Below are 27,386 nucleotides of genomic sequence, written 5' to 3' on the forward strand. Positions count from 1 at the left end.
CCAACTAGACCACCTGCCTGTTCATCAGATTAGAAGTCTCCGAGCAAATACCTCTGTGTCTCTACCTCATGGATCAAGAGGAGGGGGAAGCTGCTGATGTGCCTTTCTGTCTTTTCTCCTTTATTGATCCCTAGAAGAAGCAAGTCAGTCAGACCAAGATCCGGGTCATCTCAACCATCTTGTTCATCTTGGCCGGCTGCATTGTGTTTGTGACGATTCCTGCTGTCATCTTTAAGTACATCGAGGGATGGACAGCTTTGGAGTCCATTTACTTTGTAGTGGTCACTCTGACTACGGTGGGCTTTGGTGATTTTGTGGCAGGTAAGTACTCAGGCTATCCCCACTCAGTGGGGCCCTCTGGTGGGGAAAGTGAATTTCCCATGGAATCTTGAATTTCTGAATTGTGTGACGCCTCCTAGAATCAATTGCTAAAGGCAGTATTAGCAGGTGGCATATATGAGATCTGGGAGGATTAGCATAGAGGTTGGCCTGCAGAGGCCTGATCCCACGATGGGAGTCGTTGTCCTTGTGAGATTTGTTTTGGGTATGCACAGACACAAGACGTCACGCTCTGGAGACTCCTGGGAGCTGAGAACTGCCCAAAGGGAGTACAGTCTATTGGATTCCGTAGAAATGTATGTAGCAACAATAGCCTTCATTGTAAAAATGCGAGTTATTTTTGAGGAAGTGATGGAAAACCACCGTCAGTTTCCTCTGCAGAGAGCTTGAAGGTGAGATTTGGCTTCACATGTGTGATTGTCTCCCAGAGAGAGAAGGCAGTGACAGAAGGAGGAGGCCATCATTCTTTCTAAAGAGATACTCCCAGATGTTCAGGTGGCTGGTCATTTTGCACTCTCAGAAGTGAACCTGTGGCTCCAACAACTCCATCACAGCTTCTACAATGAGCAGCGGCCGGGTCATTTCCACACTGGGCTCTCAGGCAGCCCACACTTCACCGGGCATCTGATCCCAGCTGTGCCTCTGTTTCTCCGTGTAGCACATGGAGGAGGATGGTGGTCTAGAGCCTGGGAATTTAGTGAAGAGAAAATTCTGGAAGGCATATTGCCTTCTCATCAGCAGGTGATTGGGTGACTCCTTGTTACTTCTACCAGACAGACAGCTGACAGAGTGGGTGTGTAGCTACTGCAAGCTAGAATTCATGTTGAAGAAAGAGTAGTGGTTTGTTTTCCCTTTCTGTTTGCTACGACTTAAAAAAACTGATGTGATGAGAGGTGTTTCCAGGAAGTGCAGGCCCAGAGACCTCATCCATCTTTCCCTGTGCTCAGCATTTAGTGATGACTGATTGAGGCCTCAGGCTCCAGGAAGAAACTCAGAAAAGTGGAAAGAAGACATGTGGATGTGTATGTATTCCCATTAGTTCTATAGCAGCATCTGCAGCAGATCTATGGGAAAACTCAGCTGCAATTCCAAACTAAGGTGTATACAGGTATCGACAGTTGGAGGCGAGGACTGTTTGACAAGTATTGCAAGCAGCCCAAAATATCACTTGCCATGGGCTGTGCTTCATAGCTGCCTGTGCTGAGCCCTAGGCTGTGCCCAGGACCGACTCCGCTGTCTAGTTCCATCTGTTAATCTGGAGGCACAAATAACAGAACCTTGGGACTATAAGGACAGAGGTCAATCCCCTCTGCTTTTGAGTCACTGGCCACTGTGGTTTGAGCGCTTGGTGTGCACTCACTGTCATTTTGCCTTTGTATAGCCAGGGAGTGCGGAACCTCCAGAGCCCCAGCCATTCATGTCCTTGCTTTCTAGTAATTATTGAGTTAGATTTCCTTTGCCTTGAGGTTTCTGTGGGCCACGGTCTCTTCAAGTTCTCAGTGTGGATGGCAGTTAAAGCAGGCAGTGCCAAGCTCCACTTTTCAGAGGTGGAGAATGCTGGAAGTTTATATTACCATTTGGTAATGCTGGAAGTTTATATTACCATTTGGTAATGCTGAGTTGTCCTATGATATCTACACTGGATACTCAAGTCCGTAGATACTCAAGTCCCCCATGCAAATGATGTAGTTTTTATGTAACATAAGCACAACATCCTCTATCCTGCCAATCATCTCTAGCTCACTGGTAATATCTAACACAAGGCAAATGCTATGGGGATGTTTAAGGAACAGTGACAAGGAAAACAAACCTGCACGTATCTGACACAGACACGACACTCTCCCCCTTCCTGAATATTTTCCATCTGATGTTGGATGAATCCATGAATGCAGAATCCATGGATATTGAGGGACAGCTGTATTCTTAACAGCCAGAGGGAGGGCTGCCCAATCATTAAAAGCAAAGATAATTGAACAGGAGTTGATGATTGCTATGCTCTGACATGGTATCAAATTCACTGGAAATATTACCAGAATGTTGACTACCAGGGTTGATGGCTTGTTTATTCTGTAGCCAGCTTGCTTCAGCCTGGTGACACTGCCCAGTGTCGTGTCCCTGACTGAGGGCACACACAGAACTCTGCATCCAGACCAGCAGCTCTTCTGTGCACACCAGGAGGGTGTTTGCTGTGTTGTTCACTGGCACATCCTAGTGGCGGTCTGTGCTGGTGGTAGTGACTTGCTCAGGTAAGCAGTTGCCCTAGGCCATAAGGAGACAGCTGTTGGATTCTCTGGCCTGGCACAGAATACAAATGTACCTAAAACACCACCCCCATGTCTCTGAAGCTGCAGTTGTATCCTAGAAAGCACTGGATGGGAGAACTGACTAAAGGGAAAAAATATTAAGGTGGCTAAATCCCATGAAGGTCTGGTCGGGTTGGGAATTCTGTCAAAAGCAGCAGCTTGACAAACCATACAAGCGGCATTGCAAAGTGGGTTCAGACGTGTTGAGAAGAGCCCCAGGCTGCAGTGCCTGCCTGGCTCACTTTGCATGGTGTTAGCAATTCTAAAAAACCTCAACGTGGATTTAGTGGTGCCATGACCCAGTGGCAAAACCTGCCAATCCCTCACCATAAAATGCCCTAATGCCAACGCATTGCTAATGTGGGTCATCTCTGAACCTGCTCCTGCCTGCTTCCTTGGGCAGCAGTGTCTCACAGGGTGAGAACAGAGCTGATGGCCACTGTTCCAACAAGCTACCTATGGTCTTCTTCTTTATGGGAATGGACTGGGATTACAACCTGTTTTGCATGCCAGCCTTCAACAGTACCCTTAGAGAGGCTAGAACAGCCAGGCTAATTATTTGTAACTCATGACAGGTCTTCTTCAAGGAACAGCCAGTCAATGCAGTCAGGGCAGCGGGCCCATTTGGTTTGGACTTTTTAAAAATTTTAAAATCCCAGAGATGACCTCTGAGCTTCCTTGGGGTTCTGACTTATGGGGACACTAATTAGCCCAACTGACCTTTTGAGATAGCCTAAGCACCATCCTGCATTCAATCATCGTTGTGTGGACCAACATAATTTCACTGTGCTAAACATTCCATGTGCATATCCTCTTTGCTCTTGGTCAGTGCATATGTGCCAAGGATGGAAATGGTCCCGAGAGTTACAGTCCATTTGGGGTGACTTAACAGTATTTGCTTTTTAGAGGAGTTTAAGAAAAAGAAGCAAAACCTGCTCGTTGGACCTGATTTGAGGTACTCTATCTTAAAAGTCAAGCATCATCAATGCTCAGGCTGGGAAAAGAGGCAGGTCTGCCTTTTTTTTTTTTTTCCTGGTTATTAAGGTTAATGGTCAAGACTCAAAGGAAGTTAAGCCATAAGCCCAACTATCTTTTCACCACCCTCCAAACCCAGTCCCATCTCCCATGACGCAAAACTAATGGCTGGGTGTTCAGGAATGACATCTCCATTTCAGGGGGCTGGATTCTGTTTGCTTGGCACAGAGCGTCATGCTAGATAGATCATGGTTAAAGTAACGTCTGGTTGTTTTCAGGGGGAAATGCCGGCATCAATTACCGGGAGTGGTATAAGCCCCTAGTGTGGTTTTGGATCCTCGTCGGCCTCGCCTACTTTGCAGCTGTGCTCAGTATGATCGGAGATTGGCTACGGGTTCTATCCAAAAAGACTAAAGAAGAGGTAGGAGCCTTCCTTTTCAAATTCTATGAATTTTTCTTGAGTGAGATTAGCTCGTGCCAAGAGTTGCTCGTCTCTGATCTATGGGCTATAGTGTCTAACTCCTCTAAGGCTTTCTCATTTGCAATCATTGCCTCAAAGCCAAGTTGACTGGAATAACAGTTTATATCTGGAGGTTTCTGTGGCAGCTGAGGACATGTGGCTACACTTTTCAGACCATCACCCCTGGTATGACTAGTGTGCAACAATCATTTTTGAAAAGGAGGAAAATAGATTCAGCAAAGGTATACATGACCAAGAGGGTGTGCAAATTCCTGGGAGGCCTGCAAGATTAATCGAGAACCCAGGACAGCCTGCTGGACCTTTGGTCTCAGGGTCTGTGTGGGATGCGCTTGAACTCCATGCATCTTGGTCTACTCAGTAAAGGGCTGCCATCATCAAATGGTGGCCAGTCACATGCAAGGAAACTGCAGGGGACTCCTTCACCTGAGTCCTCCCCGCCCCCAGGTTATCAGCTCCGTAGAGATGGATTTGTCCCCATGGCCAAGGTCACATAGACTCTTGTCCATCATACTAATTTACATGAAAAGCCACAAAGAAACAAGAAAATAAAGATATGGGAAGGAGAGAGGGAGAAACTGGAAGAAAGGAGAAACAAAGAGCTGAAGAAAGGAAGGGCGATCCCTTCAAGCGTTAGCAGTTTACTTCATTTTCTGTTTGAGGTCCCAGGAGAAAGTCATTGAATAGGGAAGTTCCCCATTTCATGATTGAGGCCCATGACTTCATCCTGAAGGCTTTCATCAACTCGGTCAACCAGCCTGATTTCCTAGCTAGCTCACACACCTGCGGAAAGTCAGCTATAACAAAAGAGAAAGATTCAACATAAATGCCGGCTGTCTGAAGTACAAAAATCTCAACTCACTCACCTGTACAGGGGAAGCATGGGCCCCTTTCCTGTACCCTGACTGGGAAGATGTGGTTACCAGATGTCCTATAGGGTCTTCCTGAGCCAGGGCAAGCCCAATAGCTGCGGGAGAGGTGTAACTTGATACACTGGTCACCAGTCAGTTTGGGATGGCGCTTTGGGTATCAAGAGATCCTAAGGTAGAAGTAGGGTTTTTGTCCCCTTCCTGGGTACACCTCTGGCTACCCTGTAGGGACATCTGTGGGCAGTGGGTGCTGGGAGACCCCAGGAAGATAGGATTTCTCAGTGGTTTTCCATCTCTTGGCCAGGTTGGAGAGATCAAGGCACATGCAGCTGAATGGAAGGCCAACGTGACAGCCGAGTTCCGTGAGACGCGGCGGCGGCTCAGTGTGGAGATCCACGACAAGCTACAGCGGGCGGCCACCATTCGTAGCATGGAGCGCCGGCGACTGGGCCTGGACCAGAGGGCCCACTCACTGGACATGCTGTCCCCAGAGAAACGTTCCGTCTTCGCTGCCTTGGATACCGGCCGCTTCAAGGCCTCGTCCCAGGAGAGCATCAACAACCGGCCCAACAACCTGCGCCTTAAGGGGTCAGAGCAGCTCAACAAGCACGGACAGGGCGCATCAGAAGACAACATCATCAACAAGTTTGGGTCCACCTCCAGACTCACCAAGAGGAAAAACAAGGACCTCAAGAAGACCTTGCCTGAGGATGTCCAGAAAATCTACAAATCCTTCCGCAACTACTCCCTGGATGAGGAGAAGAAGGAGGAAGAGTCGGAGAAGATGTGCAACTCCGACAATTCCAGCACCGCCATGCTGACGGACTGTGTCCAGCAGCAGGACGAGATAGAGAACGGGCTGGTACCCACGGACACCAAAGACAGGGAACTCGAGAACGACTCATTACTTGAAGGCAAAAACTAAGACGTGAAGGACAGTGGTCTTGGGACTCAGCGTTATTGTTTTGTTTTGTTTTTCTTTTTTGTTTTTATATTCACACTGAGACACGTGCCTTAAACAGACTTCTTGTTAGTCCAAACCTACATAACATTGGATAATATATTTCACTGTGCCATAAACGACCGAAAGCTTGCTCTGCCAAAATGAATTAAAGAATAAGAACATCCCACTGCAAACAGCAGCAGCAAGATACCACAGGGAGTGTGTGCACCTGTGGCAGGTCATGGCCATGGGTGTGGAGGGAGTTTCTGGAATGATGCTGGGTCCCTGTGCAGCAACGCTCTGGTGTGGCATGCCAACGAGGGCAGCTATTCCTCAGACCAGCCTCCTGGAGGAACCAGCTGTGTCTTTCAAGTGAAGTCTTTATTTCCTGAACCTACCATTAGTGATCTGTGTGTGCACAAGAGGGGGACCTGCCTGGGCGTGAACTGGTGACTGGGGTGAGAGGCAACACTTTGGCATGTATGTGCTCTGAGCTTGGTTTTGGACACGGACCATTCAGTGCACAATACCTGGTCTTTCTAAGCTCTGTGGGAATGTCCTTAGGGCTCAAGAACATCTGAAATTTGCTGGAAGTCGATCTGAGCACATGTATTACAAGGTGCAATTGCTTTTCTCAAGGGAAAAAGAAAAACATCACAAAAGCATGACAAACACATCACACTGTGGACATTACCTTGACCAATGGCAGATGCCTACGGAGTTTTTTCTTCTCACGAGGTTAGGTCGTCCAGATGAACATGCAAAGCGCTGGAGAAAACTCAACCCCAACCGCTGCATGGTTAAAGGCAAATTATGCGTTTTCCTCAGTGGGTGAAATGGTGAAAATAAACTGATTTTGAAATGTTCCTGCTCACTTTTCTATTGTTACTCCAGTTGCACCTTGTTTTATTCAGAGGGGGAAAAATGACCAAAACAATTACTTGGCATGATGCCAATGGCTTGCTGTTTTGTCTAGCTGATCCTACATTTTTATAATACTGGACATCCTTTATTTCTGAGACGTACCGAGGGCCGTGGCATTTTCCATCTCAGGGCTTCTTGTCCCGTCCGGTGTCTTAAGGGAGACATGGTTACAAGAAACAATCTTGCTATCTCCAGACAGAAGGCAAGTTAAGCCACCCACCGACCCTTGTATAGTAGATTGAAATGTTTTCTAGTGCTTGCAACTTAAGTGCCATTAGTACCATTTAAAAAAGCTAATCAAGCAAAGAGGCATTTAGGACAATTCATTCCCCCTTTATGTTTGGGCAGTCCTCTCTTGTGGAAACATCACTTCTTTTCCTCGTTTGCATCTTTCGCTCTGCTCACACAGCTTTTTTCCGAGGAAATGGAAATACCCTGCTGAGCAGTTGCTTCAAGGCAAACAGTAGCCAACCTGTCACTTTAGTAGGCTAGAATCTTCAGTGAACCCCGGACTGGTGTTCGATTTTGAGAGGACGGCTTAAATTGTGACTTTATCAGAAAGTGAAAAATATATACTAGGCTCCCATGCTGTGCATGTATGCCTGAGGTTTCCTCCTAGTGGCAGGTTCTGGTTTGGAGTTAGTGATTTGGGTCATACTATCAACCATTTGTACGTGGCAACCGTAGCAAGTTGCTTATTATGGGGTTTGACTCAGTGCCACATTTTGGTGGTTTAGTGGGTTTTTGCAGAACTCGTTCACACAGTGGCTGCACCCAAAGGCCACAGTACAAGTGTAGATAATTTTCTGGCAACCAATGAGTGCTTTCTGACTTGCAGGGAAAAAAAAACATTGCTTTCCAAATCCTTGACTGCTGATAGCACTGAAGACCAATCTGTGCCCATTTCCCCTAGATGCACAACTGTCCCCTACCCAGAGCATGTGCAGCAAGCCCCCACCGACTCCTGAGCCTTTAGGCTCTAGCTAAGTCCTGCATTGTTTTTTTTTCAAAGGAGCCAAATCAGACTCTACTTTAAGGAGGCTCCTGTTGCCCACGGTAGGTCTGGGTGAACCCCTCACTGGGCTGGAGCCCTAGGTCCTGTGTTCACAGAATGTTAAACAAACATCCCGAAAGTGGTAGTAGACAGGTGCAGAAGTTGCTTTTTACCGCAGAAATTATTCTAGCCTAGGTTTTAAGGAATTGGCCCATAAGTGGGACTTTCTCACTTTGGCAAATTATGGTTTGTGATTAAATTGTCCATGGATCTCACTCATTAGCATCTCCTCCTCCTATCATCTTGGTGCCATCTTCATGGTACTGTGCATTTCCCTCTCATTTATTGGGTGTCCGCCACGATACAGGCACAGGTGAGACACTTTACGGACAAAACCTCACTGAAACCTCAGAGTGCTCCACGGAAAAGTGTTTACGGATCTGTCATGTGTTGGCGAGGACTAGGAGGCTCAGGGAAGCAAGCTAACTCTCCCAGTGGCATGCAGCACAGAAGTGGTTGAGCTGCTATTCAAAGTTTAACCAAAGTCTGCTTTCAGCTTTGCTACAGTGTCCATGTTATGCACCCCTATGTTTGTCTCTGAAGCTTCGTACACACAGTTCACAGAGGTGGGGAGAAGATGTTGGAGGATCCTCATCATGAAGAGGACATAAAGCCTTGGTGTAAACATGGCCTCCCCTACTGCACATGTTTTTTGTTTTGGGAATGCTCTTTGTGGTTCTTGTTTGGGAATGCTGTTTGTGGTGCACTTTCTGTGTGGTTAAAAAGGCCCATTTGAAAGCACTCTTTTGCACTTTACTTACAAACCTGCAGGACATCTTCAGACAGCAGGTCACAAAACAGATCCCTAAGCTGCACATTCTGTCAAAGGCAACAGGTGTACATGTTGGTGTGTGTATAGATGCTTCCCCAAAGAGTCCACTCATAGTAATAGGGAGATGAAATACAGCACTGAGCTGGGCATGGTGAATTTTTTGAGATAAGTTCAAGACCCTGAAGAATTAAGTCAGAGAAGACCATCCATGGAGATTGATCTGCTAAATATGTGGGCAAAGAGTTTAGAAAACTGTATTCTCCCAACGAGAAGCTAAGAGTGACTAAGAGGTTGGGTTTCTTCTAATGTAGCCAACCTAAGATCGGGAGAGCAGGCAGTTGTTTCGAGGTTACCTGAATGTCACCTTTTTGGATGGAGCCTACTGGCGTGTAGCACAGAGGTGACAAGGCAGAGGTGTCTCATTCCATGCATGCAACAACATTGTCTCTCCAATCCCACCCCCTTCCAGTCTCCATATACATCTGAAACAAAGCTTCAATTGCTCACTCATGAAAGGAGAACATGCTTGGTGCTCTTCAATGGGCAGTGTCTTCTGCATTTGAATACTGAATTCTTTTTTGATGCCTTACCTCAAAGTTTACTGGTGAAAATCAAGGGAGAGTTTGCGGAGATTACAGCTCAATACCCAAAAACTAGCCCAATAATGATCCTAGGAACCAGCTTGTGCAGAGGGTGGGTATTGGGTCCCTGGTCTACAACCCAGGTTGTGTCCCATCAGTCACAACCTGTGATACTGAGCATGTTGCCTTCTAAGGGGCCTTCTAAGACCCCTGTTACCTCACCTGCAGGTCCAGCGAGTGGAGTACAGATACATTGTTGTCAAGGCCCTTTGCATTTGCACAGTTCTCTAATGAACCATCCCCTGAGATATGGGTAATCTGATTTATCAAGAAAGTATGCTTGAGAATGTCCAACAATGGTTCCCTCCATTTTAGGACAAGGTGAGAGCTTTAGCCTTTTGGATTTGTTTCCTGGTTAACTAATGGAGACCAGATGGGTTTCGGAGACTGGTGTCCAAATTAGAATCCTGCCCTGTGTAGGCTCTCTCTACCCGTCCTGATAAATCCTTGGCTATCTGCCTGAGGACTTCATGCAACACAGGCTTTTTTTTTTTTTTTTGCATGGTGTTAAGACTGGTTCAAGAATGTTAAGCTGTTGCTATTTGTAGTCGGTTATACTGAAGGTTCCTGTTGGTTACTTCATAAATTCCTGTACTTCAGATAGATACCTCATCCTCCTTCCCACCCAACATACACAGGAAATGGCTGCTTTGGGTTCTATGGAGACCAGTCCATCTGAAAGTCTTGTTGTGCTAAACATTAGCCAACCACCCACTTGCCTCCCTCTGGGATACTATCATTTCCTGGCTGAGTCTAGGCTGTGTATCTGTTTGCATGCTGGGTCTCTGGGATTAATGGAAACGTGGTCGGAGTTTGAGTAAAACAGGTTATTACCCATTGATTTGGGTAGAAAGAATGTGATCTATTCAGGGTGTCCCATGGTGGTAAGAAAGCATAGGTCAGGAAACACAATATCTGGAGGCCCTCCAAAAGTAAAAAGAACCTAGCCTTTCATTCCCTAGCTCTTCTTAAAGTTGGCATTGTGGAAGTGGCAACTTTGGGACATCTTGCTCATTATATGGCTCTGAATAAGTCCCTTCATTTTGACTGCCCAACAGTGTCACTGAACTTCACCCCCTGCCTGTGCTCTATGGAAACCCCAGCCCTCCCATGGCAGTGTGTAGGTCACATGGTGTCAGCCTAGTGGCAGTGGAGATCAACGAGAGATGTCTCCGATCTTAATGGTGATTCTTTTCAAAGATGCTGCAGAGTTGGACTTTAGCGTTCTTGAATCTTCATTGAAAACATTGCAAATAGTTTTCTGTGCAGTTAAAAATTCCTTCAGAGTCCCCTTCCCCACCCACTCCATCATTCCAGCAGACCTGTGCTGCAGGGAGCAACTGCAAAGCCTCTCCTTTGCCACTAGGACTCCAAGGAACAAGGTGCAGTGGTGCCTAGAAGTATTATGCAAACCACCCCACACACCAGCCTCTGGCCCTTTCCCACCCGAGTCACAGGCAGGGAACCCAGTGATGACACAGACAATAAATCCAAACGTGGAGGTATTTTACCTATTTCTCTCTCTCTTTCTCCCTCTCCCTGTCTCTTTCTCTGTAGGATTTCATGGTGCTTTTTTTTTTAATGCATTTTACAGAAAATAATGTGTGTAGGGGGATTTCGTAATGTTCTTAGGAAAAGTACAAAAGCAAATTTGCTTGTAACATTTCAATAAGCTGTGCTGCTATTGTCTTGATTTGATGATGTACTTTTTTTTTTAATGATGGAGAAAATTGCAACAAAGACCTTCTGGAAGATTCAATCCAATGTCTCTCCTGTTTTCTTTTGCGGGGCAGAGTGGCTCAACGTGGTTGGGTCGGGAGTTCTGCTTGGGACCACAGGTCAGACCCACCTCGATGGTGCACCCTTCCTCCCTACATGCACACATACTCAGCACTAAGCCTGTGTAGTTTCACTGTCTTGTAGGAGAGGGAGGCCAAAGCAAGCCCGGGAGAGAAGAGTCTTCAATAACCTTGTATTGTCACTGCATTCACTTTTGTGTCACTATTTTGTGTATCATAGGGTTGGACAGCATGATAAATAACATTTTCTTGATTAAAAAAAAACTAAAAACTAATTTGGGCATGTGATAGGCCTGCCAGTACGCAGTGAACAACTCGTTTGGTGTTGATTTTTTGTGCTGTACTTGGTTTTGCCTATACTATGATTTGCCAGATCTAGGGCCTATTAATAATGAGAAGAGATAAGATGGGCACTATTTCTGAGCACCTATTAGGCACCATGTCTTCTGCTAGAAAGCTTACATCTTGTTTAGTCTTCCGATTAAGACGTACGTTGGTTATTTCCATATTGTGGCTGGCCTGTTGTTCCCTGTGGGCATTCCTATCTTGTCCTAGGCCACTCCCTGCCTCCACCACCATTCCACCATCACCGCCCCACAAGGCCCGTGATGTCTCTGTCTCCATGTCTCTGTACCTACCGCCCCCTCGGGAAGTCTTCCTCAGTGTGCTGCCTGCCTCATCCCATTACTGACTCAGTCAGACTCTTCAGAATTCAGCTGAAGAGTGACTTGAAGAAACTCTTTTGGTTATTCCTCTCCATTTTCTCAATCTGAATTCACTACCTTCAGTTCAACAAGAGTTGCCCTCTATCATGGTACTTGCTATGCTAGATTTTAACTGCTGGTGTCCCTGTCTGTCCCGTGCAGACTGTGAGCAAATAAAAGCAGGGACTTTGCCTGTAATTTCATCTTGAGCACTGGATAAGTGCTAAACTTATTGCTATAACACAGATACTCTGGTTTTTGGTGGGATGATTTGTATGCCCTTGTGGATAGCATTTTTGCCTCCTTCAAGACAGACCTGTTTTTTTCATGAATTGGAAAGTCACTTGGAGCCAAGACTGGTAGTATAAATAATCCTCTCTCATTCTAAGTATGATTTTGGTCAAAGCCAGATTTGCCTACGGATAGTGAGTTCAGTTTGTATTTTGAACTTGGAAGAAACCGAGATTTTTAGTCACAGTGGAATAACTAGACTCCAAGGTTGACTGCTGCGATGGACAGCTCTGATTGCAATGGTTATTTACAAATCCATCTTATTACTATGGATACAGTGGGATGCCAGTGCCCTTAGGAAACAAAGGATTATACTAGTGGGGATGTTAGATGCAAGGCAAGTGTGTTGTCACCCCCTTCTCTTATGACAGAGGCAGACATCATTCATCCAGTACCGAATTCTTTCCCTTTTAACCCAGCTGATTAGAATCCATTTTACGATCACACTCCAGGCCAGCAGCTCTCCAAATATCATCTTATGGCTGCAGTAGCTCCTAGAGAGGTTTTTGGTGGAGATGGGGTGGGAGTGGTCCGTGAGATCAGAACTGTTTTCAGAACAAAACTATGACATCACTTGCTTTGTTGACTTTCATTCTTTCCTGAGGATGCAGCATTAAGAACTGAATACTGGGTCCAGCACAGTGGCTAAATCCCTGCCTTGCATGTAATGGGATCCCATCTGGGCACCGATTTGTATCTTGAGTGCTTCACTTCCCATCCAGCTCCCTGCATGTGGTCTGGGAAAGCAGTAGAGAGCGGCCTTGCACCTTTGTGGGGGACCCAGAAGAAACTCCTGGTTCCTGGTTTTGGATCAGCTTAGCTCTGGCCATTGCAGCCCCTTGGAGAGTAAACCAAGTGGTTTTCTGTAAACCCGTTTTTCCAATAAAAATAAATCTTAATAAAATAAAATAAAATGAATTGAACAGTGTTGATCCTTCTGAGAACAGAAGCAAGGCTATCAGATACTTTTTGCTGAGCATCAGACAAATCTTACAGAATTACAGCAAGGAAGCTTGCATTTCCTAGACAACCCAGAAGCACCTGGACAGAATGAGGCCTTGTGTTTTTCTAGAAGGGCTCTCTACTTTCTCTCACAGCAATGAGCTTACAACAGTATTGCCCAGGCCTTGCCTCGGCTACTCTGAAGGCTTCGTACCCCCTTCTCCAGTTTCTTTTCAATCAGCCCTCACAATCTCTATGACGATTTACTTGGGTTGTATTTCTTGGGTGTCATGCCTTGGGAATCACTTTTCTAGAAACTTTTCTTCTACTGCAGGGTAGGATTGGATGGCCTTCCAATTATCCCCTGGTAACACCAGTAACCCTGGTCGTATAATTGCCCACTCTCTCATTTCCTAGGTGAAATGGCTATAGAATGTTCATAACATTGAAGCTGCAAATATACAAACGATGAGTACCTGATTTTGATTCTTATACAATCCTCACAACAGACCTTAATCCAGAAAACTACAATTACTTGCAGTAAATAACTGGACAGATTCACTAATAAAGAATGCAAATGTCATCTGGTAAGTCGCACTGAACGAGCCTTTCCATCAGTGTATCTTTAAAAACAGATGCAGAGGCAGGCCTTGTGGCACGGCAGGTTGAGTTACTGTGTGGGATGCGTGAATACCATACCGCAGTGCCTGGGACTGGGTCCCTTCCCTACTTTTGACTTGACTCTCCAGGAATGCACACCCTGGGCAGTAGCAGGTGGCAGCTCAAGCACTTGGGTCCCTGCCACCTGTGCAGGAGACCAGTGGAGCTCTTGGTATCTGGCTTCAGCCTTAGTTCTGGCTGTGGCAGACATGTGGGGGAGTGAATCTGCAGATGGAAGATCTCTGTAGAGCTGCAATTCCAATAAGTAAAACAATAATTGAAAAAACAAATGCAAATCTAGGACACCTAAGTCAAGCTTCACAGTCCACTTGCCCAGACCCATTATACAGTTAATGCTCAGAAGTTGCGGCCCTAACCATGACTTGATATTCATTACACTGGAACTAGTCCCACCAAAACAATTTGAAAGATGACCAACACCCTTGCTAGGACATCAAACAATATTAGCCTTTTATGTTAATGATCACAATGAGAAGCCACAGTGAGATAGTTCCGCATGATTCATTACTGTCATCTCAATAATCTCAGGGTTATTTATCTTATTTCAGTAAAATTCTCAGAATATATCCATTCCTTCAGCCTGCCCTTCACCAAGGAATAATGAAACATCCAAATATGAGATCCCTGGGGCGGGGAGGGAAACAAATTGCCTTTTTCATTTGCGGAACAGACAATAAATCCAAAGTTATGGTATTAAGCAAGATAATTCTGTGGAGAATAGCCACGGAAGAGAGTTTACGTGCCCGAGCTCGGTGAGGGGGGCTGAAACGATGCAGCATGAGAGAAGAACCCGGGACAGCGGGTCCTTTGCCCAAGCAGGAGCGAAGCACCTAGGCAGAAACTAGAACCTAGGCAGAAGCAGCTCTGCAGTCGCTCTTTCCTGTGAACACACACCAGCTGCAGAAGCCAGAGTGGATCTCCAAGGATCCCAGCTCGAAAACACTAGTGTACAAGTCATAGGGCAACTCCGACAGCACCCACGACTGCACCCGTCCATGGTCTGCATGTGAAAGATTCCACCTTTTAAATGAGTTATTATTGTTATTATTATTTTTACAAATAAACTCAAAAGACATTATAAAAAAGGCTGAAACTAAAAACAAAACAGGTATTTTCCACACGCAAGCTATTTGCAAGAGCTGTGTTTATTAAATGAATTTTAAAGCTCGTTATTCAAATCTTGATCACAAAGATTTCACTTGGGAGCCGACCAGATTATTTTCTAATAGGATAATCAATGTTCTTAACTACAAACTTCCTACATCTCTGACTCTTTTAAATTATGTGCAAGAGCCTGAGGCAAGATCAGCCAAATCAGTAAGCAATGAATTTATTTTGAAGTGAAAAGGCCTTGGAGAACTTTTACATTCGGGAGCCAACAGCATTTCGTGGAAATGTAAGAACTAGAAGAACCACACAGACTGCTGGCATGATTTACGGCTGAACATTTCAGTATTTCGTGTAGAACATGAATCACCTGCTTTAAAGGACATTTCTGCTCAGTTGTTGGGTTCTACACAAAGAAGAAAAGAAATGGGCTCCTCTATTATTGCCACGAGTGGATGTGACTCCCAGACATTTTCTCCACCTGGCAGACAGAGCAACAACCAATGGCGAAGGTACTTGTCGAGATTGCGGTCTGCTCACGCAATCATGGAACAAATATTTATGGAGTCTCACCATGTCTGATGGCCTGCGTAAGTGATGGGGGCAGCTAGGCCAATGTTCCCTGCCCCTAAAAATCTCACATTATAGAGTCAGGCCATCCTGGACAGGTGAAAACTCTTGAGCAATGAAATACCGCATAACTAGGTTCAACAGTACAAGGGGTGATCATGATTGTGATGGGAAGCAAGAGAGCATGAAGATTAGCACACTTTGTGGCAGTCAAGGCCAGCTACCTGTATGGGAAAGGCATCTTAAGTGCACATATGTACAGGGCGCAGAGGAAATAGCGTAATGTTGTGCAATCATATTTATAGTAAAATGCTTATCCTGAAAATGCTGCAGATATATTCTCGCTTGCAATTGCTTTGTTGTGAGATATTTTCTGTGAAGGGAGCCAGGCTTTCAAGTGACTGAAATAAGGCACAGCTTCCGAGCTCCATGTGAGACAGAATTGCCAGAAATCACAAACTCCTTCTGAACACAAGAGTGATGGGATACTGTTAGATGTGTGTATCTCCCAGTCTTTCTCCTTTTCCCTGAATTTCTTCCCCTTTCCCTCACCACCAGTGGAACAGGTTCTGGCTTCGTTTCTTCCAAGAAGGAACACAATGACAGGGGTGTTCTTGGTTCTTTGGCTACAAAAGCCAGGCCCCCAAGAGGATTTCTCTCCACAGGGAGCGGAGACTTGGAACCTGTTTCTGGGGAAGAGTGGCATCCCCTTCAGATTTGGGGCAGAGCAGAGAGAAGTCTTCAGCCCCCACATCCTGCACTCTGTCACCATCCTGAAGAGCAAGAATGCCACAATGCAGCCCCACCCACTCTGAGATGCCGACCCAACCACATCCAACCTAATGGATCCCACTGCTGCAGGATGAGTCTTGAGACCAAAGTCATGTTGATACACAGAACCGCAAAAGGGTTTCAAAACCATCACTTTTTGCATATCCGAACAGGCTTATTTTTGTGCAGAACGATACAATATTGTGATTTGTACCTGTGATGTCTTGCTTTTTAGGTGGGAACAGGAGTTTGTTTTCAGTTTCCTTTGCTCCCCTGATTGCCTCAAGATTCACCTTCTAGACACACTGGGATGGCAACCTTTTGAGGGAGCTGGGGCGGTGGAGACATTTCCTGTAAGGGGAGGCCAGGAACTCTCCTGGCTGGGTCCCTGCTCTCCAGCCCCTTCCTGCCTTGGGGCTGGGCCAGAGAACAGGATCTCCCCAAGGTGCAGCTGCATCCTCTGTCCTCCCTCAAGTGGAGAAAGGAGTGGGGTAGAAATGGGAGAACCACCAAGGCCTGGCTCTCTGGCTATAGATGAGCCAGCCATGTACTTGGCATCCAATCTTGAGCAAGCTATTGTCACTAGCTCACCTGGGGAACGGGGAAGAACGGGCTGTGGGTGGGACCAATTTCCTGCCCTCGGGTAGAAGGCCCATGTGCATGAAGGAGAGGAGTGGGCATGCTGTCCGTGTTTACCTTCTCTTTGCCCCAAGTCTGGGAGGAGGGCTTGGAAAGGCGAACTTTAGCAATAATCTTACTTCCTGTTTGCATGGAGAGGCTAGATAAGAGTGCAAGGTACCATCTTTTTTTCTTTTTCACCTCACCCCACTCCTTGAATTTTTCCTTTCTCCTACTGTCTGTCCCGTACCCTCCTGCATCTGCTGCAACTGCAGACGAGGATGTATTAGGGAGAAAAGCAGAAATGGCTTCCCGTTTCTTTGGTTTTTTTATTTTGCCAACAGTCTACATCCTTGGGGGACATCCACAGACTAATGGAAATAAAAAGCAGCAGAGGAGAGAGATACAGGTACAAATATAAGAGACAGAGGCAAAAATGTCTTCCACCAGCAAAAGGCAAAGGGAGACAGTTATCTGGGGACAAAAAATAACAACAACAACAAAAATCCCTTAGCTGTCCTCTCGTGCCATGGTGGGGACTGGGGGTTATGGGGCTCCCTGCAAGGATTCCTTACCCTCTCTGAGCCAGGGGGAAGGTGAGCTGCAAAGCAGAAGGCTGCCTGGGCCTAGCTTGGGCCAGGCAATGAGCAGGTAGGCATCTGAAAACCGATTTCGGAAACAGTCTCAAGCAAGGGGAGGGAGTCCCAAAGCGATACTTGTGACAACGATTGGGGTGGTTGGGGGCCTGGCACCCTGCAGACCAGCTTCTGGGCACTTCTGTGTTTGCCCAGGGTTTCCAGCAGCTGACCCTGTGTTGTGTTCCCCCAGAGGAAAAACAGATTCCGTGGATGGAGGAGGAAGAGGCCTCGCCAGGGATGGCACCTCCTCAAGACCCAACTAAGTGGCTCTAGTGGCAAACAGCTCATCCATTCTGTTTCTGCAAATGTGCCAAGGGAAGCCCATGTGACTCTGACCCAGGAGATCCAGGTTCCAGGCCAGATCCATAAAAAGACCTCAATTCCTTGCAAGTCAGCCGGAGGGCAGGGGTTTGGGGTGCTAGAGTTAAGCCAATTATCAGAACCCAAGCCAACTGTCAGGTCCCGCATGGTTCTGCACAAGCAATGCCCATCTGCAGAGAGGGAGGGCACAACTTCAGCTTTGGCTATAGTTGCTGGCTAGGGAGACAGATGGAAATGTCCTGGGTGTGTCCATGCCATATGTCTCTCCAGTGGGTACTGGAGGGGGCAGCTGGCTGTGTGGCAGTGTGTACAGATGCAGTAAATCAACTCTGCAGGAAAGGACAATGTAACACCTTATTAAGTAAAGGCAGTGTATGCTGCTTATGGTAGCGGGTCTTTTCTGTATGAGAACCAGAAGACATCCTACAGGGGTTAGAATCAAGGTGGAGTTGACCTCCTAAAACAGAAGACTGTTTTAAAAAGGCACAAAAGGATAGACTTCTCTGGGTTGGAGTCTGTTTGAGATATGGTATGTGAAGGTCTTGATTTTGTACAAAGTGCACACACACAGAGGATTAATGACATGCATAAAATTTAAATATTCAAGTAAGTAGTCAGCGTTGAATCTCAAATACTTGTATTACTTCTACCACTATTGTTTTTATCCTCTGCCAATTCTTTAAGTATAATTGATCCAGTGGAAGGAAGAAACAGCTCATTTTTTGGCCCCTGTAGACTTTGTATCGCTTGAGACAACACATTCCTGCTCCCCCTTCACTTTTTTTTTTCTTCTTTTTCATTCCAGAATTTACTCTCCAACTCTTAGAGACATTGGAGAAGGTCTGACTCAACAGTGGCTGGCTCATCCGGCGCAGTGAGAGGCTGAAACACCAGCCTCTCTTCCGGGAATCACAACCAACAGTTGCTACTGGCCGTGGAGTGCCATCCAGTGCCAGACAGCTTAGTGAGTTACCAGCAGTCCCACTCACTACTCAGGGCATGACTGGGGCTGGGGCACAAAATCAAGCCAAATTTTTCTCATGTGTTGGCATTTCACAGATGCTGAACCTTTTCCCAACCTTGAAAGCAGGCAGTGGGGGTGGAGGCTGGCGCTGGGGCTCTGGGTCAGGGGATCACATCTCTCCCTGGAGGCACTTGGATGCATTCCCTCTTGGCTAGAAGGTATATAACAAACTCCATGCAACAAGCCCTCTGGCTGCCTGCACTTGTCCTTCTCTCCCCTGTGGCTGCCCCTCAACTAATGCGAGAAATTAGCAAGGAAAGCTCATGCAGCACCCTGCCCACCTTTCCGCCTGGTCCCATCACAGGCTAAGGACTGGTTGTGACACAGCTGCTACGAGGCCAGGGCACGTCAATATGACTCGTTCATTCCCTAAGTGTTTTGATACTATGAGTTAGGCAGTCCAAGTTAGCAAAACCACTCAAGGGGTGCCTTTGCCACCGCCCCCCCTTTTTTTTTCCCTTTCTGGACCAGGAAAACTTCCCTTTGCTACCATCTTCATGAAGCCCAAATCATTGTTCTTCATCTCCAAACTGTCTTCATGTCTGAACTCTTCCTCATGAGCTGCTTGTTTTCATCCTGTGATTCCAAATGGAGCTCGGCTTCATGCGGGAAGACCACCTGTTCGAGGTGGAGGGGAAGGACCTAGGATGGACAGCACTGTCCCCTGATGCTCTGGCTCCAGCCTCTCCAGTTTCTCTTACATGGCTCGCCAGTTCCTCTGAGAATAATTCTCTAATGGCCTTCATCATTTTTCGCTTCACTTGCTCAGCCGAGTGAGGACCCTGGGCTGCTGCCAGCATTCTACGTGACAAGAAAGGCCCAGAAAGACACCAGAAAGTTCTGTGACTGGCACCTAACTCTGGACATCCAAAGTCCAAGGAGATGCTCCTGTGATGGACACTGAAAATACCTTCCTGCTTGCTGCTATCCACCCTAACTACTGTCTACCCCAACTGGTCCACCCCAGCTGCTGCCCACCCCAACTGCTGTCCATCTCAATTGCTGACCACCCTAACATGGACCTCACACATTTGTCTAACAGTGGGACCAGAGGGTGGGATTTTCTAGTTATTAAAGGGTTGCTAACTTTCTTTATAACTCTTAACTTTCGTATGTTGGAGCTTTCAATTGACTGGGATGATACTCTGCTGGCTCTGTCTTCAGATCAGAGAGGGTATACCTAAGAAGCCGTTGAACTTGACTGGACAATAAGATGCTGGACTCTATGTTTGGTATACGCTTGCAATGGGGGAATCTCAACTGAACTTGAGCTGTGGTTATGCAACAAGGTGGAGGAATCCACCATGGTGGGAGGGTTTGGGGAGGGGTGGGGAGAACCCAAGTATCTATGTAATTGTGTCACATAATACAATGTAAATACTGAAGTTAAATAATAAATAAAAAAAAAAAGCAAAAAAAAATAACTCTTAACTTTCATTTTTTTTTCCTTTCCCTAGACAAGTCTTAGGAAGAACCCAAGAGAGGAGACATCTCAACCCCTCCCTAGGATGTGGTTGGGAGAAGGGCAGGTGCAAGGATTAAGTACCTTCTCAGGCAAAACCTGGGAGGGAAGAGGGGCAGAATGAGAAGCTTGCTGTCAGTCTCACATTGACTGCAGCTTCTCTGCACCGAGTTCAGAAATAGAGACCTGCCAGTGTAGAGGCAGGGAACATTAAAGAGTTCACTTGCTCTGACTTTCCACTTGGAGCCTGAACCACTTGTGTCATCCCTATCCGTGGCTCCCTAACTACTCTTTGTGCATGTTCCACACACGCAGGAAAGGTCGGCAAGGGAACACAACAACATTCTTGATGTGGTGCCCGACTTGCTGCACAGGTCCTTCTCACTTTCTGTAACACAGGATGCAATGTGTGTTTCCCAGCAATCGGGGTCCCAGGGAACACTATTTCCCAACTCTTGATGTACTCTGTTGACCCTTGGTCTAAGAGTAAACCCTGATACCTTCCTGAGTCAAAAACATGGCCAGACTTACCAGCTGCTCAGCTTATGAGGCTGGCCAGCTACCATGAAAGCATCAACAAACAACAAGAAAGTGAGGAGAGAGTGTATGAGGAGAAAAATCACACAAAATAAGTGCCTGTCAAGAGACTGGAGGGTAAATGCAGCACTGAATTTCAGACTTAGTGTTAAATCTTCTAAATGACATTTGGTTTTCAAGTGCAAGGAGATGAGGACTACCCCTTCACATTTATTGAGTTCCTACTATGCGTCAGGGGGAGTTCCAGAGAGAGGTAAGACACTGCTTTTAACCAAAGGATTTCACTGAGTAATGGCAGTGACATGTAGGGGGGAGGAGGGGCAGGCGTCACACCAGGCTTCAGAATGGGGTCTGAGTAGCAGTTGGCATGCAGGTGGTGATGAAGAGCAGAACCATGAGCAAAACACAAAGAATTAGGTTGGGGTGGGCTCAGGCCACTAGGTGGCATATGGTACTATTTGAATGAAAAAACTGAGCCCGGAGTTTGGGGGACCAGCAGGGTGCTTGGCCTCCTCAAATGCCTTGTCCACTACTTTCATTGGAAAGCGTGGGTCGGGATGGGAGCAGATCAGAATAGGCAGGGCTGTTACACCTGTGGGCCTCATGTGGGCTAGATAAGGGAAGGGCCACGGTGGGCTGACTGTTCCGACTGGTGCAAGCAAAAACTAGAGTGGGTGAGGGTTGGTTGGGCTAGCCGAAGTACTAGGTGGCAGAGGCTGGCACTTGAAGCTAATTCTGTCAAGTCAAATGCCAGGCCTACCTGGAGAGTGCATAATCTGGGAGTGAGTGTGGCCTAGAAGGGAAATAGTGGGCACCTCCTTCGGGGCTACCACTCTCATTGGACAGCACGAACACCAGGACAGGGGGCAGGGATGGCTGGACAGAAGGGCACCTGCTAGTAGGTGTGTGGGCTGGATAGTAGGTGGGTTGGGTTGAGCTGGGCTTCAATGCCCATCGACACGTGCGAGAGCTAAACAGGATGTGGGACAGACTTGACAAGCCTGCAGTGTGTACTGGCAACCATGGGAACCAGGGTAAGGGGCAGAACTGGTGGGGGTTATGGGGAGTTGCCCCAGCTAGGCTGCAGCTCCAACTGGTTTGCGTGAGGACCAAGTATGAAGTGGGCAGGATCGAACTGGACTACAACACCCGTTGGTTCACGAGGAAGATAGGGCTGGAAACAGAACGAACCCAACAATCCCAACGACCAGCATGAGCATAAGCTGATTGGTGTGACGGACTGTGTTGGACTCTGTACTAGCAAACTCGCGCAAGAATCAGGCCTGGGATCATCTCAGATGAAGTTTCTTTGGAGATCCCTCCAACTGAACTGCTGATCTTAGAACCCCAACCATGAAGAGACTGTCAGCCAGTAGACTCTGAATAGGGTTCATTGCGATTGGAACTGAGATATTGGCAGCAATCCAGAACTGATGAACAATCAAAACTGTATGAACAGGACCCTCAGAGCGCGCCTCCCGTTGGGGATCTGGAATGGGTGGGAGGTTGGGTGAGGCTTTTCCCTTTGTTTTTTTCCCTGACCCTAGATACAGGGTAAAATGATATTGCTGTGGAAACAATGGTATTACCCACTTTCACCTGTAGCCCTTGACACTTTGTTCCCTAATCAACTAAGTAAGATTATTAAAAAAATAATTAAGAAAAAAAAAGGTTAAAAAAAATGCCTTGTCCAATACTTGGCATGTGGCAGTACTGACGCTATGTGAGGAAGAATGAAACCAAAATATGAGTGGAGTTTATTATTTTTTTTATTCCTAGAAACTCAGACCCAGAGTCACATAGAAGGTTAACACTGTGGCTATTGGAGATGCTTCCAGTCCTGCCAGAACCAAGAACCAAAAGTCATTGGTTCTGCTGATTGGGTTAACAGGACATATTCACCCAGTTAGAAAGTAACACACCCATGAGACTCAAGCCTAGTTATCGATCATGGCTTTTCCTGGCACCGAAACCAATTCCAGCCAGAATCTCCCTGCATTTTAGCTGTGGATTTGACATGGGAGCTGCAGTTCATTTCTGTTCTTGTCTGCAACTGTCTGTGCTTACCAGTTGCCACCCACTGGCCCTCTGTATCTTCATACTCTCCTGGCTTTTATTTTCGTTGACTGTCCTTTCCTAAATGCTGACAAAAGTTCCCGAGTGATTATTTACCCCGTGAGACCCTCTGACTTGCATGGTTTTTAGTTATAGCACAGAGAGAAGTCTCCCTTCATCATTCACCACCAGGGAAGGCCACCTGGGCTGAGCTACTCCGTAATGGAAGAGGATCGGCACAAACATGCCTAAAGTTAGGAGCTGGCCCTCCTGTTTGTAGGGATAAGTTGCAGCGGGTGCCTATGTGGAGAATATATGGAAGAGGGCTCTTTGGTGTAGATCATCCAACAAGAAGGTAACCTGGGTACAGATGCTGATCCTTGGCTTACTCTAGACACAGTATCCACTGCCATTCATGGTCGTTTGCAGATGGACATCTCAATTTGGGCAGCAAGAACATCAGGCTCCCTGGCTGGGGCAGCAAGTTTGTTCTCAAGTCTCAGTGTTGGTTTCATCTCTGTCCACCTTCTAAATTGCAATTCCAGCTTGGACTGTCAGGCACATGTACAGGGGTTCAGAGGGACATGCTGTAGTAGTGCTAAAAGATAGGGTTACATACAGGCTGAACTGGAGAGGGACTGAGATGAGCTTCATATTAATTTCCACATTTGCTGGGGGTCCCTGTTTGCCAGGCTTCATGTTAACACCTGGTCCTGGCCCATGAAGCAGCACACATTAGAGGAGATGTTTTCTATTCCTACCATAGACTTGTTTATCTTGATTCTGGACCTCTTCTCCACTCAGCTGAGCCCAGCGAATGTTCCAAAAGTTTCACAAAACTTTCTGGGTCTTTTAAATCCTTCTTACACAGACAGATCCTGCAGTTCACTTTAGTTCTTATTTCTTCTGGGTCCGTACACATATTTCCCAGTTGCCCTCCTCCCCTTCCTCCCTGTTTGCTATGTTACAGCCTAGGTGGGATATTAACATGAATTAACTTGCCTATAATCAGATGGATAAAAACAAGCAAATGAGGGGTGGCTGTAGATGGGCCCTATGCTTGCTTCTAGTGGGAGAGCACTCAGTTTGAAGAGCTCAGAGGCCACCCCCTCCTCAAGATTTGGGGGTTGCTTTGGCATGTTGCCTTTGCCAAGGTTCCATTCTGTTAAACTGTCTTTGGGGCTGTCCTCCTCCCACCTGCACTTGTAAGCTCTGCAGAGCCAGCTCTGGCTTCTCTCCAGCAGCACCTTGACTCTCAAATCGTATCTGAAGATATAAATTTTTTTCCAACTCTCGTTATTTTTCCCTTTCCATATGGTTTCTATAGGGTTTGCTGCATCTTTCAATGAGCATTTCATGCTGGCTTGGAAACCAAATGGCTTTCTAGGGGAACAAGCAACTTACAATATATACTCACAGGGAATGCCATATTGAGGAGACAACATAGGCTTTTTAGGTAACTGTCAGGTGGCTGAGCTGGGCCTGGAAGGAACTGCACTTCTTGGTCACAGTGAGTTGAAGGAGATTGTGAAAAAGTAGATGCAATTAGTCGATTGATCTGACAAGTTTGACCAGAAAGATAGAAGGTCAATGGAGGTCTCTGCTGTCTCCACAAGTTTAGCAGACACTGGACAATGTTTAGCCTTCACAAAAAAGAACCTGATGTGAGAGGTTGGGAATATAGGAGAGGGAGGAAGCCTTAAGGGAGAGAATGGAGTCGGGCTGGGGAGCGGGTGGAGGCAGAGGAGAAGGGAATTCATGCAAAGAACTGGTGCTGAGCTGTCTTGGTCAAAAGCACAGATGATGTTCTTTCAGGAAGGCTGTACATTTCGAATCATTCCTATCTATGGGGGATCTTGTCTTTCTCTTTTGAAGTCGGAGGCAAGACTGACTTTCTGGGGGGCAGGAAATTGAGTGTGTGATGGGAATTTGATAAGGGTGATGAAGGTTTGGAATAGCTATGGTGGAGTAGAGGAGACTGGGACACCCTGATCCCAGAAGACGTTGGAGATCCTCTGTGGTGACTTTCTCAAGCAGTGCTCAGCTTTATGGGGGTAGAAATGTATCAGTGAATTGAAAACTCAAAGGTGGGTGGGGGAATGCAAGAAAAGGGTTCAGTGGCATTGTGTTTTTAAGAATGGGAAAGGGACCCCCAGAAAGTCTCATGATGAGGCCTTGAAGGATGGGCAGGGAAGCAGTAAGAGGGGACTGGCTGGGAGAAGAGGAAGGAAGAAACATGAGATTAGAGAGCTGGTGTAGTTGAGGTTGAAATCGGAACTTGAAGGGCACTGGGAATGTCCAGGTCTTAGAAAGGAGCCTAGCCCACAAAGCCGTGACTCCTCATTTCCTTTTATGAGATTTAGTGATTTTTTTACACACATTATTTCCCTCCCGCCCAAAATTACAGGAAGTTACAGAATTGAAACATATGGTAATCCTTCCCTTTACCCTCTGATTTCTTAAAGCACCTCAACTGCATAGGAGGTAGCCATTAAAAATCATAAAGACCATTTGTTCACATGAGCAATATTAATGCATTGTTAAATACAGAAGCAGATAAGAGCAGATTAAAGATACAGAGCAGTAACAATTTGTTGGGAAAAATCTATAAATATATTATGCCTTTGTACATCATTTAACCTGAGGACGAATCTGCACATGAACCAAAAATCTTGTTATTTTGGGATAGCAGGGACCACAGGAGATTCCATCACTTTTCTCCCCCTTTAATAATAGCACTCAAATGTTAAGCGTGTCTTTTAAAACTAAAAACAAAGCAAAGCAGTCCATTTCTAAAACTGCATAGGAATTAAGGATGAGACAAGACCCAAAGACTGTAGTTTTGGTTGTGGTACAGTTCTTAGTAGTTTTCCCTTCTTTCTCTAACAGGTTGAATGGGAGGAAGACTCAAAAGAACTTGCTGGTTGATTTGAGTCGGTGACCAGTCCTCTGCTTCTGTCAATGCAAGCGTTTTCCTAGGATGGTCTCTGAAAGATCAACCAAAAGGGCATTCCATAGTGGTGCAAAGTGTCTAACTAGAGTGGGGAAGGATGTTGTGAAACGAAAATAGGTATTTAAAAGGCAAGAAAAGTGATAAATCATTCAAAACATTTCTTTTTCACGCTTTCCAAAGGCCACGTGCAAACCCTCTTCTCTGACATTTTCTTCCCCAGTGTAATCTCAGATTATGGCCCCGAGATGATATGGCTTTCCTTTGATTTCTCATCTTCCAAATCACAAGCACACCATCTCACTACACTACAATGTCATGCACCAGAGAAGGGCTTCTTAGCAAAAGACTGTCCTGTTTCTACCCAGGGTCATGGCCTGCCTAAGCCCTTGGTGGGAAACTACAGACAGATGAAAGGAAGCCTGCAAACCAGAATGCCACAAAGCCCACTGGAACCATTCTGTCAGTGGTTTTCCTTGCACTGCTGCCCCAGCTGAACTAGCTTTTATAGGATAGGAATTAAAGCAGCTTTTGGCTTCTTCTCTAATGCTTATCATGAAAACTCATTCAGCAATTATCATCAGGGAGCGGCTCTTTGCAGCCAGTAAGTTTGGTTGGATGATACACACTGCCGCGTATTACTTTTCTCAGAAGTGACATCTCAGCTCACAAGAAATTGGCAGCAAAACAACAGGTTCCAAGCCAAGCAGAAAGGAAAAATGCCCCTAGTGCCATGACCTCCTTTGGCTTCCCTTTGTCCAAAATAACTTATGTTCTTCTCCAACAGAATGCTAGAAAACAACCTGACAGGGATAAATCCAGTAGAGTGGGGAATAAGGTTGATTATCTGATCCCTTGGGTGTTTTTGTGTTCTATCTGCTCAAAGGGAGCCACATGACACTCTTAACATGTCATCTGTACCGGTGCATCACAGATTTTAATGTGGGTCTGAATCACCTGGACATCTTGGCAAAATAAAAGACATGCCCTTGGGCCTGGGCTGAGTTCTCTAGGATTTGAATTTTCTAATGAACTCCCAGATGATATTCACAGGCTGATGTAGCCAATGGATATATACACAAAACACAAAATACATAAATGTTACAAAGGTAACCAAGAACAAAATAATTAGCTTTTATCTCACTTTGTAAAAATGCGTGGCCTATTCTTATTTTTCATTTTTTGTTTAGATAGTGGTCTATCTATGTGATTCAAAAGGTTTGGGACTGTGTGACTATGAAGTGTAACAAGATGACTTTCTAGAAGTACAGTTATCATGAATGCCCTCTCTCCCAACCACAAGACACTTGACCATGGCTCTGCTGGGCTCCCCACTGAAGAAACTGAAGGACATGCCCCTACCTGCCATGGTTTCATTTTTATCTCTCCAATCCTTATTTCACGAGGCATACTTAACACTAATCCTGTATACAAATTGGTCCTTTCCGTATCTCTTTGGGACTAGTTTTTCTAGCTCTGCAGAAATTCCTTATATTTTTTCCCTTTCCAATAAAAATCCCTTTCCTTTCCTCTCACCCTTGTAAGCCCCCACATCCTTGACGCAGCCATGCAGGCTTCCAGACTTCCCAGCTTGGGAACCTTATTGCTACAAACGGGT

At 46.2% G+C, this 27,386-nt stretch overlaps 1 protein-coding gene across 2 annotated transcripts in view; it reads left to right on the top strand.

Moving 5' to 3' along the window:
• Positions 1-6,571, top strand: part of KCNK10 (potassium two pore domain channel subfamily K member 10) — a 101,993-nt gene extending 95,422 nt beyond the window's left edge. For both annotated transcript variants that reach the window (XM_058655318.1, XM_004584350.4), the window contains exons 5-7: positions 135-321; positions 3,896-4,038; positions 5,269-6,571. In XM_058655318.1, the coding sequence (XP_058511301.1) occupies positions 135-321; positions 3,896-4,038; positions 5,269-5,889 (951 nt within the window). In that variant the 3' untranslated portion in view covers positions 5,890-6,571. The remainder of the gene's footprint in view (positions 1-134; positions 322-3,895; positions 4,039-5,268) is intronic.
• The last annotated feature ends 20,815 nt before the right edge of the window (positions 6,572-27,386 follow it).

Source organism: Ochotona princeps, chromosome 26 (genome assembly GCF_030435755.1).
Source record: "Ochotona princeps isolate mOchPri1 chromosome 26, mOchPri1.hap1, whole genome shotgun sequence".
NCBI classification, from domain to species: Eukaryota; Metazoa; Chordata; class Mammalia; order Lagomorpha; family Ochotonidae; genus Ochotona; species Ochotona princeps.